Source organism: Anser brachyrhynchus (assembly GCF_964034855.1).
Source record: "Anser brachyrhynchus genome assembly, chromosome: 23".
NCBI classification, from domain to species: domain Eukaryota; kingdom Metazoa; phylum Chordata; class Aves; order Anseriformes; family Anatidae; genus Anser; species Anser brachyrhynchus.
The window spans coordinates 2,425,832-2,441,370 of record NC_137716.1 but is presented as its reverse complement, the minus strand read 5'-3'; the positions used below and the strand labels follow the sequence as shown (position 1 = coordinate 2,441,370).

General features: G+C 48.6%; 1 protein-coding gene across 6 annotated transcripts in view; it reads right to left on the bottom strand.

Annotated features, from left to right (window-relative positions):
• PTBP1 (polypyrimidine tract binding protein 1) overlaps nt 1-15,426 on the bottom strand; it is a 30,572-nt gene extending 15,146 nt beyond the window's left edge. For 2 of the 6 annotated variants that reach the window (XM_080565781.1, XM_080565782.1), the window contains exons 1-2: nt 15,289-15,416; nt 11,179-11,209 (exon numbers count right to left, since the gene is read on the bottom strand). In XM_080565781.1, coding sequence (XP_080421907.1) covers nt 11,179-11,209; nt 15,289-15,296 — 39 coding nt within the window. In that variant the 5' untranslated portion in view covers nt 15,297-15,416. Of the gene's footprint in view, nt 1-9,949; nt 9,970-11,178; nt 11,210-12,107; nt 12,438-15,288 lie in introns of those variants that run through there. The other 4 variants (XM_080565784.1, XM_080565786.1, XM_080565783.1 and 1 more) reach the window with 3 other exon arrangements.
• Between the last annotated feature and the right edge of the window lie 113 nt (nt 15,427-15,539).

Sequence of the window (15,539 nt, the reverse complement as noted above, 5' to 3'; positions counted from 1 at the left end):
CAGGTATTCTGAAAGCAGAAAAACAATTGAGATTAAGTTGTAGAGAAGCTGAACAGAAGTGAAAATATACTGACAGTCATCCTCATTGTCATCATAAATTAAATATAAGTAAGATCCAATTTAGTAACTGAGTAGCACTATCCAATAGCTAAACACCAGGAATCTCAGGAGCTGAGGCATTGCTGAGTTGTTTGAAGCCACCAAATCAAGCGTCATGCGCTGACATTCACATTCTTTCTCCGTAAGAAAAAAGGATCTGACTATTGGTGTCAGATGACATTTTCATTCTTTTAAGTTAAGCTAGAACCCCGTAGCTGATCTGAAACAGCAAAACAGATAGGTCTCACCTACTCATTAATTCACTCTTAATGCCGTTCATTACAATGAGAGCAGCCATTTTACTGGGGGTTACCAAGATTAAGGAAGTCTTGAGCAAAAGACAAGTTACGATTCATTTGGTCAAAGATGCCATTTTCCAGCGACAGTGAGACAACGCAACTTGGAGATGTTGAGAACTGAAAGAAATGGAACTCTTCCCCTTCCTCCCCCCAGAAAATGGGGGAGGAAAAAAAAATCAAGAAAATGAAGCTCCCAGGAAATAACTACTTTTAGTTTTTTTACAGGAGTAGGCATACAATAATTTGCACTCTTCTAGGACAACAGTAAAAGTCTCAGTAAGCACACTCCAGTCAGAGGACAGAGACAAGCATTCCGAAGTAGAGAAACCTGAGTATCACTGGTACAAAATCTGTGATCACACCCTTAATTTTGCACTAGGAGCTTACTGCTAAAGCCATGGCTACTTGCAGAACGAGAAGCTCAGAGCATGCCAACATCTTTGATTTTTTTCCATACTGCAGTGTCATGCATTTCGACTATGGAAGAACACGTTTGATCAAAAACTAGAACAAACTGCTCCTACTGGAATTACACTGCTCAAACTGATACCACGGAATTAACAGAAATGCATTTATTCTGGGCCTTTTAGTAGCTGTAGGCACGGTGTAATTCCACCTATTGGCATACAGACAGGGAAGCGCAGAAGCTTAGCACTTCCCTTCTTCACTCCCAGAAAATAATGCTAACCAACCTCTAACATTACTGTAACACATTTCAACTCATTGCAGCATTCCCTGCAGAGTCACCAAATTACCTGCACTGACCAATGCACTATGCTAACCTAAGGAGGAAGTATGAAAAAAGCATTACTAAGGCAAAAAGCAAACACTACAACAAATTACTTCTTCGCACCATCTATACTTATACAAACAATGCCACTTAAACTCGGTAAGAATTTCGAACAAGCTACAGAGAAGGCTTTAAAGCCTACTGCAAGCAGCAAGCAAACACAGTAACATACATCCAGTTACAGAAGCACTCTCTCATAGCTTTCAAAATGATTTTTACACGGTAGTCACACCAAAAGACCTCTACCAGCAGAAAAAAAGCAACCAAGCTCATCCCTCTGCTAACTCCCAGGCACCTGGATGGAAACATCCCCTGCTGCACGCCGCGGCCACCAGAAACCCTATCGCCCACCGAGCCCCGTATCTGGTGGCAACTGCAGTAACAGTATCTGCGAGATAACAAAAGCTCCGCTGCCGCACCAGCAAACAGGTTGGAAAAGTAGGTCACGCAAGGAGCCCCACAACACCGAATTACAGACAGAGGGGTTTGGGTGGTGCTTTTTTTCCTTTTCTTCTTCAAATCTTGAATTTCTCGTCTGACGACTCACTGCTGCCTCTTCAAAGACGAGCTCAAGGACTTTGATGTACTGACTAGGGGAAATTAGGCCAGGTTCCAAAACCATGCTTCATGCACTACTGCTGGTCACCTGCACCACGCCGCCCAGCTCCTCCAAAGGCAGCACACACCCAGCAGTGTCTCCCTCTCACAACGTGGTAATTAGCAATAGGCCTTTTAAGAGCTGCTCTAATTAGCACTGGGATTCCTGAGTACAAGCAAGAGGCAAGCTAGTCTGGGAGGCTATTATACTGCAAGCCCATCCTTTTGGTGACAAATTAACACATAATCCCAAGGCAAAAGAATCCACCGGCTTGCTGTAAGTCTTCGTGTGCCCAAGTTACTGCGAGTGCCCCGGCCAGCGTACTTCCCGCGGCCTGGGATGCAACCAGCAGCTATTTACAAGAGCCACCCAGCAGCAAACCAACCTCCTCGTGCAGGCAGTGTTTATTGGCCTAATGAAACCGCCTGCATCAGGCCCTAATGGGCCTTCAAGTCCTAAAGAGTTCTTAAGGCACCTGTAAAGCTCTGGATGTACCTGACTCCAACACTCCCAGCATGAAGCAAGGCATCTGTGCGAGCACACGGCCGGCCCCTCAATCCCCACGGAAATGCTACGAGCAGCCACGTATCTGGCTCTTGTGGAGGCACCGCTAGAAAACTATATCCTAGAAAAACAAATGTTTATATGACTGAGGAAAGAATGCAAGTTCCCTGAATTTAACTTTCCTAATGGCTTGTTTAGAATAAACATTTTCCTGCATATTTAAAGATTTACTTGCAGCGCACTTTGACAGGGAGTGCTCACTGCTGCTAGTTTCCACATGTCAGTGTTTCTTTAATGAAAGAGCATTTCGAATCCACTCCCCTCTTATCTTGGAGACAGTCTCTGCTGCCCGCTGTGACCAGAGCCAGGAGGCAGAGGGGGATGATTGTTCGACATCAAAAGCAGCAGCAGTCAATTTGTAAGCTTCCCAGCTGGAAGTACGTGCAAACAGAGGGGGACGACCAAAGCAGTTGGACAGCCACGACTCCGAGGTCTTTCCTCTACACAAGGGAGCTTCAGACCCCGCGCACACAGTACCGTACAGTTGTGTCAACATCACTCCACGGACTCCCCTCCAAACAGCTTTTCAAGTACACACCCAAGAGGCGCGGGCTCCGCGTACCACCGAGTTGCTCAGGTTAGGGGATACCACCATCACCACGCATCAGGCAGTGCTGGCAAGCTCTCCTCACCAGGAGCAAACTGCATCAGCTGCTGCTTTCCTCAGCGGTCGTTTCACTGCTAGTGTCAGGACTCACCTCGTAACTACCAGAAATCTCTAGCAATGGTTGCTTTCTGGAGGGACCTAACCCAAGGTAAACTGGGAACAGCCACTCTTTGCCTGCACTCCACACCATGAGCTGCAGGAGGGATCCTTTACAGCTGCAGCGATCGCCAAGAGCTCTTCCCAGACTTCAGTGCCTTTTCTTCAAAACCACGTTACAAATAAATTAAATTGCTCTATACAAAGCAACCTAGTTCAGTAGGACCAGAAGGAACAAACCAAGCCTGGTTGCCTCAAAGATTTAGCTTTAAAGAGCTTCTCACCACCAACAAAAATGGATGTTGAGTATTTGGGGCTTTTTTGGAAGAGCCCTACAAAAAGTATGGATTCTGAAGCATTACGATTTTATTTGGTTATCTTTTAAGTGTAAAACCAGGGTGGGAAGGAAGGAGGAGAGCGCTCGGCTGCTGGCAGGGTCACCCCACAGCACTTCTCCACCTTTGTTCTCCCCCTGCCCTGGGGAGGCCCGGTCGTGCCGCACGCACCCTGAGACACGGCTCTCACGTCCTGAGGCCGGCAGCCCTGCTCGCAGAGACATCCATTTCTGCTGGCATTTCTGCTCAGCCAATTCTATTGCAGCTGGCATTTTTATGAAGAGATTACCACAAACAGCAATACACTAACACCGCTCTACAGACACTGCTCCATTTGAGCTAACAAATCTCTTCCTACTTAGAGGAAAATACACCATTTTAAAAGTTGCATCGCCAAATCTTACCTAGTCCAGGGTACGGCTGCTTCTGCCACCAAAATCACCAACTGGACACATTGCTGACAGGTAAAACACCGCCTGGGAGCGTTTCTATGACAGCAGCCTCCTTTTGTCTGCAACACTCACGGCTACAAAAGGCCTATTGCTCAAGCTGCATTAATTTAATAACACACTCATGCTCCGTGTAGGGCTGCTATCAATACTTGAGTTCCCTTCCCTAATTCAGGAAAATCTGCTGCAAGGCAGAACCCCAACATTCCGTATTTTCTTCAGTTATATTCTCAACTATCCCCCAAACTCTGTCTTCTTTGTTTTAAAAGGCAGTTTTAACAAACAAGTAAGAATTTTGAACTAGTCTAGGCTTTCCCAGCTTAAAAGCAATCGTTAATTCATAAAATTACAAATTCTCTCTTTCACTAGGATATTACCTAAACTTTACCACAGTTGGGAATTAAAGCCAGAAATTATCCCAGCTTCTACCGGCACACCTCGAAGTACTGCTGCCCTATATAACTCGTTATCCACTTAAGATCCAGACACTTCTTTTAAATGGATTACAATAAACCCACCACATTCTGCCTACACAAAAGGCTAGAAACATACACAAAGTAAATGACCATAAAAATACGAGTGTAAAGACAAACAGGTGACACTACTACACGCTAACAGCTTTCAGAACACTGCGAATGTTATGGGCAGAAAGCAGAATTAAAGTATGGCAAATGGGCATGCAGGAAGCGAAAGCAGTGACAACGGAAGGCCAGCTCAAACTCCAGGCTAGCCAAACCTGAGGCCTACAAAAAGAAACTTTATCCCTGGCCCACTGAGCACATCCTGCCTAGCAGCAGTACTCTCTGCCCTGGATATGGAACAACTGACACCACTGAATGGTTTAAGCAGACGGAGAGCAGTACCCCTCCGTGTGAAGGAAGAGGAGGATTTAAGAGGCACACAAGCTGTAAGCTGCCATGCCTTTACAAAAAGCAAAGCAGGTAACAGTTCCACCTGTACACCCCCCTCCCCCCCAAAAAATAAACTGAAAATCTGTGCTGCTCAAAGGCCTCGGTCTGCTCTTCTGGGAATTCAGATTAATATCCCGTCGAGTCTTGTGACTGCCTGGCCAGAGCATGCAAGCATCATCCTTCCACTACACTGTCCCTGCGTCTGTAAAAAGATTTTGGACCCAGTAAGAGACTACCATACACACAGATCATTGAGAAGCTTACACAACCCCCCCTCTGCTCTGATAAAAGCAGAAAATTCTTGGAGCACAACAAATTGAGCGTACCCGAAGCATGCATCAAGGGCTCCATGCGACGTCAGCCCCTGAGGAATTGAAGAATGTGTGCTTCGAAACCCCGATTCACTCCAATCGCCTCGCAAAGAAGCTAGTAAGAAATCCAGTCTGATGACATCATTCACACTCATTATGTTGCATTCCAACATTTTCTGTTGAGATTCAAGAGCTAGGAACAGAACTAAATTTAAACTACTCAGAAGAATGATGCCAGTTTTCTTCATCTTCCATGGAAGACTCACTTCCAGCAAGGTTCGCTTGCATCCCTCCCACACGCTCCTTTTTCCTCTCCTGCCTCAAAGATCCTTTAGTCATTTAAAGGTGCAGCGGTGTATAACAGCAGCATTAGCAGGCAGTCTTTTGTTTGTGACAACACCTCCGAAGAACACGCGATAAAAGCATACCCTTCAATCCCAGGAAAGTTTAAAAGTTGAGATTAACACAAAATAACTTCAAGAGCCTGAAGCGGCTGTTGAGTGAACCAGGATCCTGCTGCCCCACAGGCAGGAGTTAGGAGCTCTGGCGTTCATCCCTGCGCTGTGCCCACGTGTGGGACACGCAATCCATCATCCGGTCAGGCCCAGAAGCAGGAGTAAAAATTACTTCAGTCCCCAAAAGGGCTCACGGCTGGTTTTTATGCACGAATTCAAGTGCAGACACCCCCCTCTATCGTTTACGGAACACGAAGCTTCCCGCTGAGGTTCAGACTGTGTACGCGCACATTTCAGCACCCTTGGAACTCGGGCTGTTGGTCAGAGCACCGCAAGGAGCCCAGCCCTTCGGGAACCTGCCTCCCTACAGCACGTACCGCCCCAGCGGCCGGGTACTGCCCCAGCGGCCCGTACGGCCTCCATCGGCTCCATGCAGATTTGAGCCTGAGACACCAGAAACTGGAGCATTACATTACAGCCATTGCTCACACAGCCCGACGGGGATTTCGCAAGGGGATTGCGCCGAGCTCAAGCACAGGCTGCCCGTGGGGCCGAGCCGGATCCCCAGCCCGCTCACCCACCGGCCCCTCCCTGCCTCGCTCAGCCTTAGCTGCTATGGAGACACCCTGCGAAACAAACCTGCCCTTTGAGCAAATAAAAGGTGGGGCCACGTTAAATAGCCCCAAATTCCTGAACTCCGTACTGAAGTAATGCAGTCATTCTTGCTCTGTAGGATAGCACACACCCAGGCTTTATGATACACTGTTCCCAAGTTGAAACTTAACTAGCAGTCAGCCTTGAGCTTTTAAAATCATTGCAGTGGAGCAGACTGGCTCTTGAGAAAGCTTAATGCAAACACTATCAGAAAAACGCTGCCGGATGAGTCACTCTGAAACAAATGGAACCTATGAAAAAATACCGTGACCAAATCCAGAAAAGAGCAAATTGACTGTGCGGGTTTAGGAGGAACTCCACGCTAATTCAATCCCACCTACATCACGGTTGTGTAATAACCGGGACCTGCTTTAACAAAGACCAAGCAATTATATTGAGATTACCAAGACGCACATGCTGAACTAAGCACAGCACTTGTCAAGGTTTCACATGAAGCTTGAAAGACAGCTATACCAGAATCGCACGGAATTTCAAGTTAACATTCACTCTTCCTTGCTACTGAGATGGCAAGTGTGGCACGAGCACACCTACATCTCCTGGTTTGACATCGGATACCTGAACGTGACCGGAGTCCATCCCTACACTCGTGAGATTAAAAACAGGAAGTAAGTCACATTTGTGAAATACTTCGCTGTCTGTGATGATGTGAAAAATAGAGGGCAAGATAGGCTTAAGATTAAAATACAGAATTTCCTACAACCATTTTATCAACAGATTGCTTTCTAGGAAGTCTCACACAATTTCATCTACAACAGGAATCATAGCTTGTTTCCTTTCCAAATGTATGTAATTTCAGCTAGCTTCCACATCAAATGTTTTACATTTGTTGTAGAGAAACTGTTTTAAACAGCTCTAATAGCTGCCTCTGGTAGCAGTCTTGCTTGCCACCTGTGTTTCAACCAGTACCTTAAAATTCCATTAAACGTAAAGAATTCAGAGTCCTCACGATCTACCTGAGGGCGTACCACTTACCCCTGCGAAGGACAGTTAGCTATGAACTGAAGGCAGGTGCCTACGTGCTGTCTGCACACGGCAGCTTAGCCAGGTTAGACGGAGCCGTTTCCCCAACCCAGCCAGCGCTGCGCTCGCAGCAGCCGTGTGCCTTGCTGTATGCATGTGGCTCACATGTGTGATCACGCCTGTTGCAGAAGGACCACAAGAGCCAGCTTGTTGCAGCCTCTAACTGAAGCCATAGGAGGGGACTGGAATTTCCTCACAACATTCTTGGCCTGCTGCCTGAAGCCATAATTACTGTTCCCATGGCAAAGATCCTGGCTTGACCACAAATCACTTCTATGCAGGCAGCCTGTATCACACTCCAGCAAACCCCGTTTTAAAAATTAACTTCTCAAATGCCACAGACATGCACTGTACTTTTCTGGAAGCGTCACCCTTCAGAGAGAGCTCAACTTAACCGAGAAACTACCGGATTGTTCAGCACCTAAACTCTTCAGCAACTATTTTTAATTGCCAAAGTGCAACTTCACTTGAACAATGATATATCCCAGCTCATACTCTCTCTAGTAAGTCACCCAGCTCAAAAGGCTGTTACAGCCTGAAGAGATAGTGCACGGGTCAGACCTTCGAGTCCAAACACAGTCCCTCCATCTGACGGCCGCGCTTCCTTCCTTTCCAGATATTAAGGAAATTATGGGCAGAAATAAGTCTCAAGTCATGTGTTTCTAATCTGCAGGACATTCCAGAAGGCTGCGTATCGAGGGTCCTGTAACAGAACTGTAATGAGCTTCCTGAACAGATTCACACACTTTAAACTGAGGAGCCTGAGGACTAGGTTAAATGTGAAGCCCAGGAACAGCTACAGTTCCCACCCTGCTGAACACCAGACCATCAGGCAGCACTGTGCAGTGCTCGAGTAATAACCCATGAAGAAAACACCCGGGGACTTAAGTTACAGAGCCTAAACATAACAAAGACCTCCAAACAATGAATAAGCATGTGAGAGTACCCATAATATGTACTTTAAGGATGGGAGAAAAGTCTAAAAGGCGCCAGACCCTGCCTTTTAAAACAAAAAAGTAGAGCAAACTGATACATGTTTTCACAAAGTCTTCAATTTCAAAGTTAGACTGTAGCAAGCCGGAATGCTTTACAGCAGGAAGACAACCAAGAGGCCACCGTAAATTATCTTTGACAATTGGCTCAGCGGTGTTTTAAGTTACAGGCACTTTTCCCACTGGCGTGAGTATTCTCCAACTTCGGGACATTCCAGTCACAGTAAGAACATCTAAAGAGGTGCCCAGAGCTCTTGCATCAACTTGCTGCTTAAAGTAAACCAAGAGAGGAGACCGCTTTGGGGGACTACAGTCTCCTAGTACTTTAAGAAGCTCGATAGAACACTGTTCCTACCTTCTGTGTACATACGTAGTAAGAATGAGCAAGTTTACACCTCAGACTAAGTTTTCCAGCGGAAATTTTCACGTCCAGCCCAGGAGCTGAGCCAGCAGGCTCTCCTGTGAGCAACACTTCCAGGATGGATGCTAACAAACTAGGTACATCCGCATCTGACCACCGCTTCCATTCAAATGTTTTATAAAGTCAGCAGATCACAAAACTGCAATTACACAGCATTATAAGTTATCAAGCAATTATGGGGAACATCTGCTTCTGAATGGGTGGGGGGGTCGGTTAATCCTTGAAGCAATTTCAGCAATGCCCCAGGGATCAGAAAAATGCCACTGGAAGAACAGAGCTCTACTACTGTAGTTGTTTTAGCAGAGACAACGCTGGAATGTGTCTGTGATGTTACAGAAACCTTCTGCAGTCTCTTCAAACTACTTATTGCCAAACCAAAGGAAGGTAGATCGAAATGGAAGCAACAGCAAAATTTCAGAAGAGCCGTAGCCAGCGAGGTTTTACACTCACCACCGAGCTGTGTTTTTAACAAGGAACGGATAACCAACTTGGTTATACTTTTTGAAGCCTGTACCTTCCTCCACGTGAGTTCTGCACCCAGAGGATCTCTAACAGTGCAGGAGCACAGGCCAGGCAGACGGCTCGTGCACGGCCGCGTAGAGGATGCAGCTGTACGAGAAGCCCTCACTTGGCTCCTCACTATGCGCAGACAGGAGCCTAACTTGCCTAAAGCAGAGCCCATGACACATGCAGCACGTTACAGCTTATTACAGAACTTCCATCACACGAAGTACGCTGACATATTCAATGCCTTGCTTAAGCAATCGGATAACATGGCTATGTCAAAAACATTTTAAAACTTACCTTTATCAAGATGATTCAACTTGTCTTTTGCTTCTGCCACTCTAAATTTTGATTCAATTTTCTCAAAGCCTGCCTTACCTGCCTCGAGAAGCTTCATTTTTGGCACGCGCTTCTTTCACCGCTTTCTACCTCTAGCATAACAGCGGTTACAGTTCTGTCCTGTGCTAGGAGTGAAAGCACTAGCACAGGATTTCTCCCAGCCCTCATTTTAGACATCTGACTGTGCTCAGGACTGCAATCGCCCCGCAGATGGGAGTGATGAGGCATGCAATACCACATCCTGCAGCTTCTCTAGATTCACTGAGAGGACTACAATTACAGCTTCAGAGGCTTCCTGGTCAAGTTTAGTTATATAAAACCACTTCTTAAAGCTGCAGAAACTGAAGATTACACAACATTAAAACCCATTTTAGGGGACTTTTACCTAGATCAACCAGTTTACAGAAAGGTGCATCAAACTGCCCTACAGCAGTCCAGGTATGACTTATTCCACCTTTAAAGTGGCTATGAACTATTAACCAACCTGATGGTCCCAACAAGCCTTTCCTCCTCCTCCGATGGCACACTGAACTCCTTGCAGCAGATGGTGTTCTCAACCAGAGCCAGACACCATCGTGTCACTACAATTAATTCAAATTTCAGGTTATCATACCAGGAAAAGTTAGAGTAGCCCTTCCCCTACAGCTGCTAAATAGATCTCCTTTGTGTGTTTAATGCTTCTCAGAAGCCCTGGATCACTAACAAACATGCCTGTGCTCTCAGCAGTCACATCGAGTTTTCTGCTTCCAATATAACAAGCTATTTGCTCAGAGCAGTTGTCTCCAATGCTTCTACTTCGCTTACAGACCTAACAGAGCTCACACCGCACAAGCTCACCTCTCCTTCAGATGAGCCCAGTATCACGTATTACCTTACTTCACCAGCCTGTTCAAGCTGCCACACACATCCCTGTTTCTTCGTTAACAATAAGACGCTAACACAGAATTCAGGCCACTAAGGAAGCTCTAAGATTACTACTCTGAGGGCCAACATTCACACACGTACTATCTGATACAAAACTCGCAGTAATCCTGATCCCAGAACATTAGCTACGATGTTCACTCCGTGCAATGAAAAGCCTTTAATACACGAAGGAGCGCCAGTCTATCCTGCACATTCCAGCTCACCATTTCCCAGGAATGCGCCTTCATCCCGCGAACACAACAGCTATTACCACGCACCACAGATAAGGAGGCTCCTGTCAGCACTTTGAGTTTCAGGGCTAGGCCTGCACTTTCAAAACCTGAGACTAGAAGGGTAAAGGTCATATTTACTGTACTCACAGGAGATAAAAATCAACAGCCAAACACCCATTTTTTTGTGGTAGAAGGATTTCTGACATATAACTGAACAGGAATTCACATAAACAGAGGAAATGGAGGTCACGAGAGAAGCGACCAATTTCTCCATTGAGAACCATTGTCTAGCACACAAATAAGCACGGCTTGACATTTCAGTAGGGGAAAGGGCTCTTTCTAAATTCAATAATGTTCTTATAGGACAGTTGATAATCAATGTCCAAATGCCAAGAGCTAAGTGCTGAGCCACAATAAAAGTTTTAAATGCACATGAAACTGAATTACCTTCTGGTTAAAACCAATTTACATGGTACCAGAAATAACCCTTTAAACCTGAAGATCTACATTTGGTGAGGCTAAAACTAGGTCAGATGCTGAGCAGTGTAAAAAGAGAGAAAAAGTGAGAAGTGCCTACCTTTGTACCAACTGTTATATCTTGGACAATGCTGTAGAAAAAAGAAAGAAAAGGATTAAAAAGTTAGATAGGTTTGCCACAAATATCCAGCATAGTTTACAGTAGTAAGAAAAAAGCAAGTCAAAGTGCACAGTTGTCTTTGCAGGTGAGCCAAGGACAGTTTATACAAAGAAAAATTATTAGATGGTGATGGTGGAGACCCAAGACCCAGCAGTCCGAGAAAAACGCAGCTCTCCCCTGCCTAGAGCGGAGCTTGCTCCTTTTTCAAGCATACCACAGGGGCCAGAACCAAAAAACCCCACACAGTGAAGTCTAGCGTCCTTCCCGGGAACATGATGCAATGAGAACGCACAGCCTTTGACTAAGTCAAGGGCAAAAGCGGCAAGAGCCAACTCCACCACCAACAGTCCCATCCACAGCTCGCCAAGACCTCCTGCCCAAAGGAGTGACCTCCGCTGGGCTGGGAAGAACCCCTCCAGCTGTGGAGAAGTTATGAGCAGCAGCAGGGACCAGCGATGCTCACACCCCAGCAGCACCACACGCCAGACGGAGCTGGGGCCGTTCCCTCGCCGCGGCAGGCGCCTGTGCCAGGCCCGCAGGAGCCTGGCGGCCGCGCCAGCGCCCCGGAGCCAGACCCGCACCAGGCTGGCAGAGGGCAACGAGGAACAGCCGAGAGGCCCAGGCAACTCCCAGACCAGGGAGCGCCGGCACCCAGCATTCCTCTCCCAAGCATTTTCCGCTCAAGAAATAGAACTTTTCCCTAGCACAGATCTGCAGGAAAAGGCAATTAACCCGTACCACGTGTGTGTAGACCTGTTAAAATGAGAATTCCTGCCGAAGTGAGCAACGTGAACAGTAACAGTGCTAGCTGCACCTCCAGCAGCTCGCACTAGCTCTTGTCAGCAGCCACCATTGTTATCACCACTCACCTACCAGAGCAGCTTCTTTCATCGAGGGAACCAGAACGACCTGCCTACAGCCCGGCATATCGTGCCCTGGTAATATTCCAGGGCATTGCAGCGCCTACGTGTTATTTTTTGTGGGAGTACTTGGGACAGGCAAAGGATATCAATTACACCCTTGCATTGACGATTTTTTTTAATCCAATCCATGGTAAAGCAGCAATATGACACTGGCGAGCGGAGAAGATAACTTTCGATTGACACACGCAGCACTGCCTGTCTCAACTCGCATCTTTCTGACAGTCACAGCTTCAGAGTAAAGGATGCAAAACTGGCTGGCTAGCAGACCTGCAGCAACTTTAGGGAAACACAGAAGACAAGCAGAAAACAGTGCGGTCATTCTTAAAGCACTAGGAAATCTGAAGCATTCAGAACAATTCTACAGTTTGAGTGATTTAATGCCAGAGCACTTACATCGCCCAGTTCTTCTTTCCCTACCCTCCTCCCGCAACACTTCTTCATTTTTCAGGGAAGTGAACCCTGCTCCTTCCTAACGAGCCACCCGCATTTCACTATGCCCTAACACAAGCATAAGCCAGCTCAGCTCCTTGTACTTCCTCTTCAAAACCGACCTGCCATGTCATCATAACCCAGCAATTTACAGCCGGAGCTCCAGCCCGATCCAATGGCCGCTGCCAGGCGGCTCCGCCACGGCTGCGATTTCTTCCCCCTCTCTAAGTGACTGCTCACAAACGCTGCATGGGAATGCCGGGCTTTCCAACCCCCTGGTGCCTGGTCACCAGCAGGACAGATGGGTTCTGCTGCACTTCGAGGGCCAGCAGTAATGAACTAATTAAACCCATCTGTACCTATCAGTTTAAAGAATCGTAATCGTTCTATTAGAGTTACTAAATACTTTATGAGCACACATTTCTTCAATTAAAATACATATATTCACCTCGGGATTTTCATAACCTTAACAAAGCATTTCCAGCACAGCGCAGTACGAGCAGGGAATCTCTGAAGTTTCCAAAACTCTCGAACTTGCCCCCGAGCAGTTTCTCTTACTTCCTGTTCCTCTTGCGGGCCTCATACACAGGAAATGTTTTACATAAAGTAGCCTTAACAGGGAATAGTCTTTAAAATTATCCAAGAGGAAGAGCTTTTATTTGCCAAGAACTATCAAGTCCTGGAATACTGTTGTTGTAACCCATTTGATAACAAATGCCCCATGAAACTAGCACCAACAGTGTTTAAGTATTTTTATTAAAGAAATGTGATATTCTTCCAGTTCACTTCTCCCACAACTTGTCATAGCTTAAAGCTGCATTCTCTTGTCTTATGTCAACCTTAAATACGGGATTAATGCTTTTATGTTTTCTAGAAGAGTCGGCAATAAAGCCTTTCACAAAAGTTACTTTTTACACAGAACGAGATGATTCCTGCACAGTAAAGATCAAAATTAAGCAGCGCCAGTAAAATCTCGAGGTCACTTTGCAAAGCAGCCTTTCCCAAATTAACTCCTTACATGTTTTAAAGCAGCTTACTCAAGTGATCAATCGTTTCAAAAGCATAACTACGCATATTTTAGGTAGCAGAAGTAAAACAGAAGGAGCACAGAGCCAGAGAGGTGTCACGCTGCCAGCTAAACAAAAAACAAAACCTTTTTCAAAACAGCTTTTGAAATTTCAACGGGGGTCAGCTTTCACAGGGTAAGCAGATCACGCACCAAGATCTTTAAGAACTAATGAATAATTAAGACCCACATTATACTTAAACTTCAACAATAAAGTAAGAACTTCTTCACCAGACACAATAAATCAGCTTTCCCAGGAACTAGGATGAGCACAGCCGATAAAAACTGATTTTTCACATTAAAACGTGTGATCTCACATGCTGATTTTTTTAAACACCATTCAGCATGTCAAGCAACTCAGAAAAAGCACGGCAACCCGAACGGCATCCTGGACTGCAAACTACATTAAGAGGTCTAGACTTTTAAGATGAAAACAACACAGACAACACTTCGGCAGTGCTAAAACCCCGACGTGTGACTGCACCTAATTCCCACCAGAGCAGCGTCAAGGCACGAGGAGAGGAGGCACCGATCTGGGCTTTCCCACAGCCAGGGCTCTGGGAAAACACGCTAATCAGAGGCCTTCAAACATATTTTAACTACAGACACGGTGCTCTAGAAGAAAAAAGAAGCTGATCACTAGAAAAATGCACGATAAAATACATGAGAAACACGGAGCCCCGTTTCTGAAAGAGCTGCCTCCGTGAAAGCTTTAAAGTAAGCATTTCTGAAGCGGGACAGCGATGAGGTGGTGATCAGAGAGGAACCGACGCTGCCCCGGATAAAGCAGCCGCGCTCCGGGCCCCGACCCGAGTCAGGCACCCGGAGAAAAAACTTCCACGGGGCGGGGGCGGGCAGCAGGACGGGGCCGCGGGCACGGCGCTGCCCCCGCAGAGCCCCGGTCACCCCCCGCCGCAGACCTGCCTCCCGCGGGCCTCCCGCAGAGGAGAGCCCGGCGGGAGCCCCGCCGCCGCCGCCCCCCCCGCTTGCGAAAGCGCCACACAATGGGAGCGGGGCCGGCCGGGCTGAGCTGCGGGCGCCGGGTGCGCCCCCGCCGCCAGGTGCGGCCCGCGCCGCCGCTGCCCCCCCACCCCCCCCCTCGGATCCCCCCCCTCGAGGGGCACGGGGCACCGGGGGGCACCCGTCCAACCGGGGGCGGCCTCACGGCGGACGGAGCCGTCCCCCCCACACACACACACCCACGCTCCGGGGGGGTTTAAGCGGCCCCCGGGGGAGCGAGCAGGACGCGAGGGGACCGTGAGGGGGGGGGGGGGGGGGCCGGCCCGCTCCAGGCCCGCGCCTCAGCGCCGGGGCGGCGGCCGCTGAGCAGGCAGCGGGGCCGCCCCCGCACCCCCCGGGCACCTCCTCCCCCTGCGGCGAGCACGGCCCCGGGGGCAGCCCCCCAGGAGCCCCCGCCGGTAACCGCCCCCCCCCCCCCGCCTCCCCCCGCGGCGGGGCGGCCGCGCCCCGGGCGCCCCCCTCAGGTAACGCCCCGGCCCCCTGCGCGGGTCCCGAGCCCCGGCCGCGGCCCCCCCCCGGTCCCGCAGAGCCCCGCAGGGGGCCGGTGGCGCTCCCCCACAGGCCCTCGGCACGGCCTCGGCCGCGCCGGGGCCCGGTCGGGCGGAGACTCACCCGTCCATTGCACACGGAGGAGACCCGCAGGGAACGGAGCGGAGGCGCCGGAATAGCAGGAACGGACCCGACCGCTCCGTGTTATAGACTCACAAAATGGCGGCGCCGCCCGGCCCGCCTCGCCCGCGCCGCCGCGCCATTGGCTGCCGGCGATGTCACCTTGACGGCAGGGGAGGAGATGGCCCGCCCCCGGGGGTTGGCGCCCTGGTGCCTCTCCCCGAGCCTATTGGGTGAGGGCGGGGAGAGGGGCG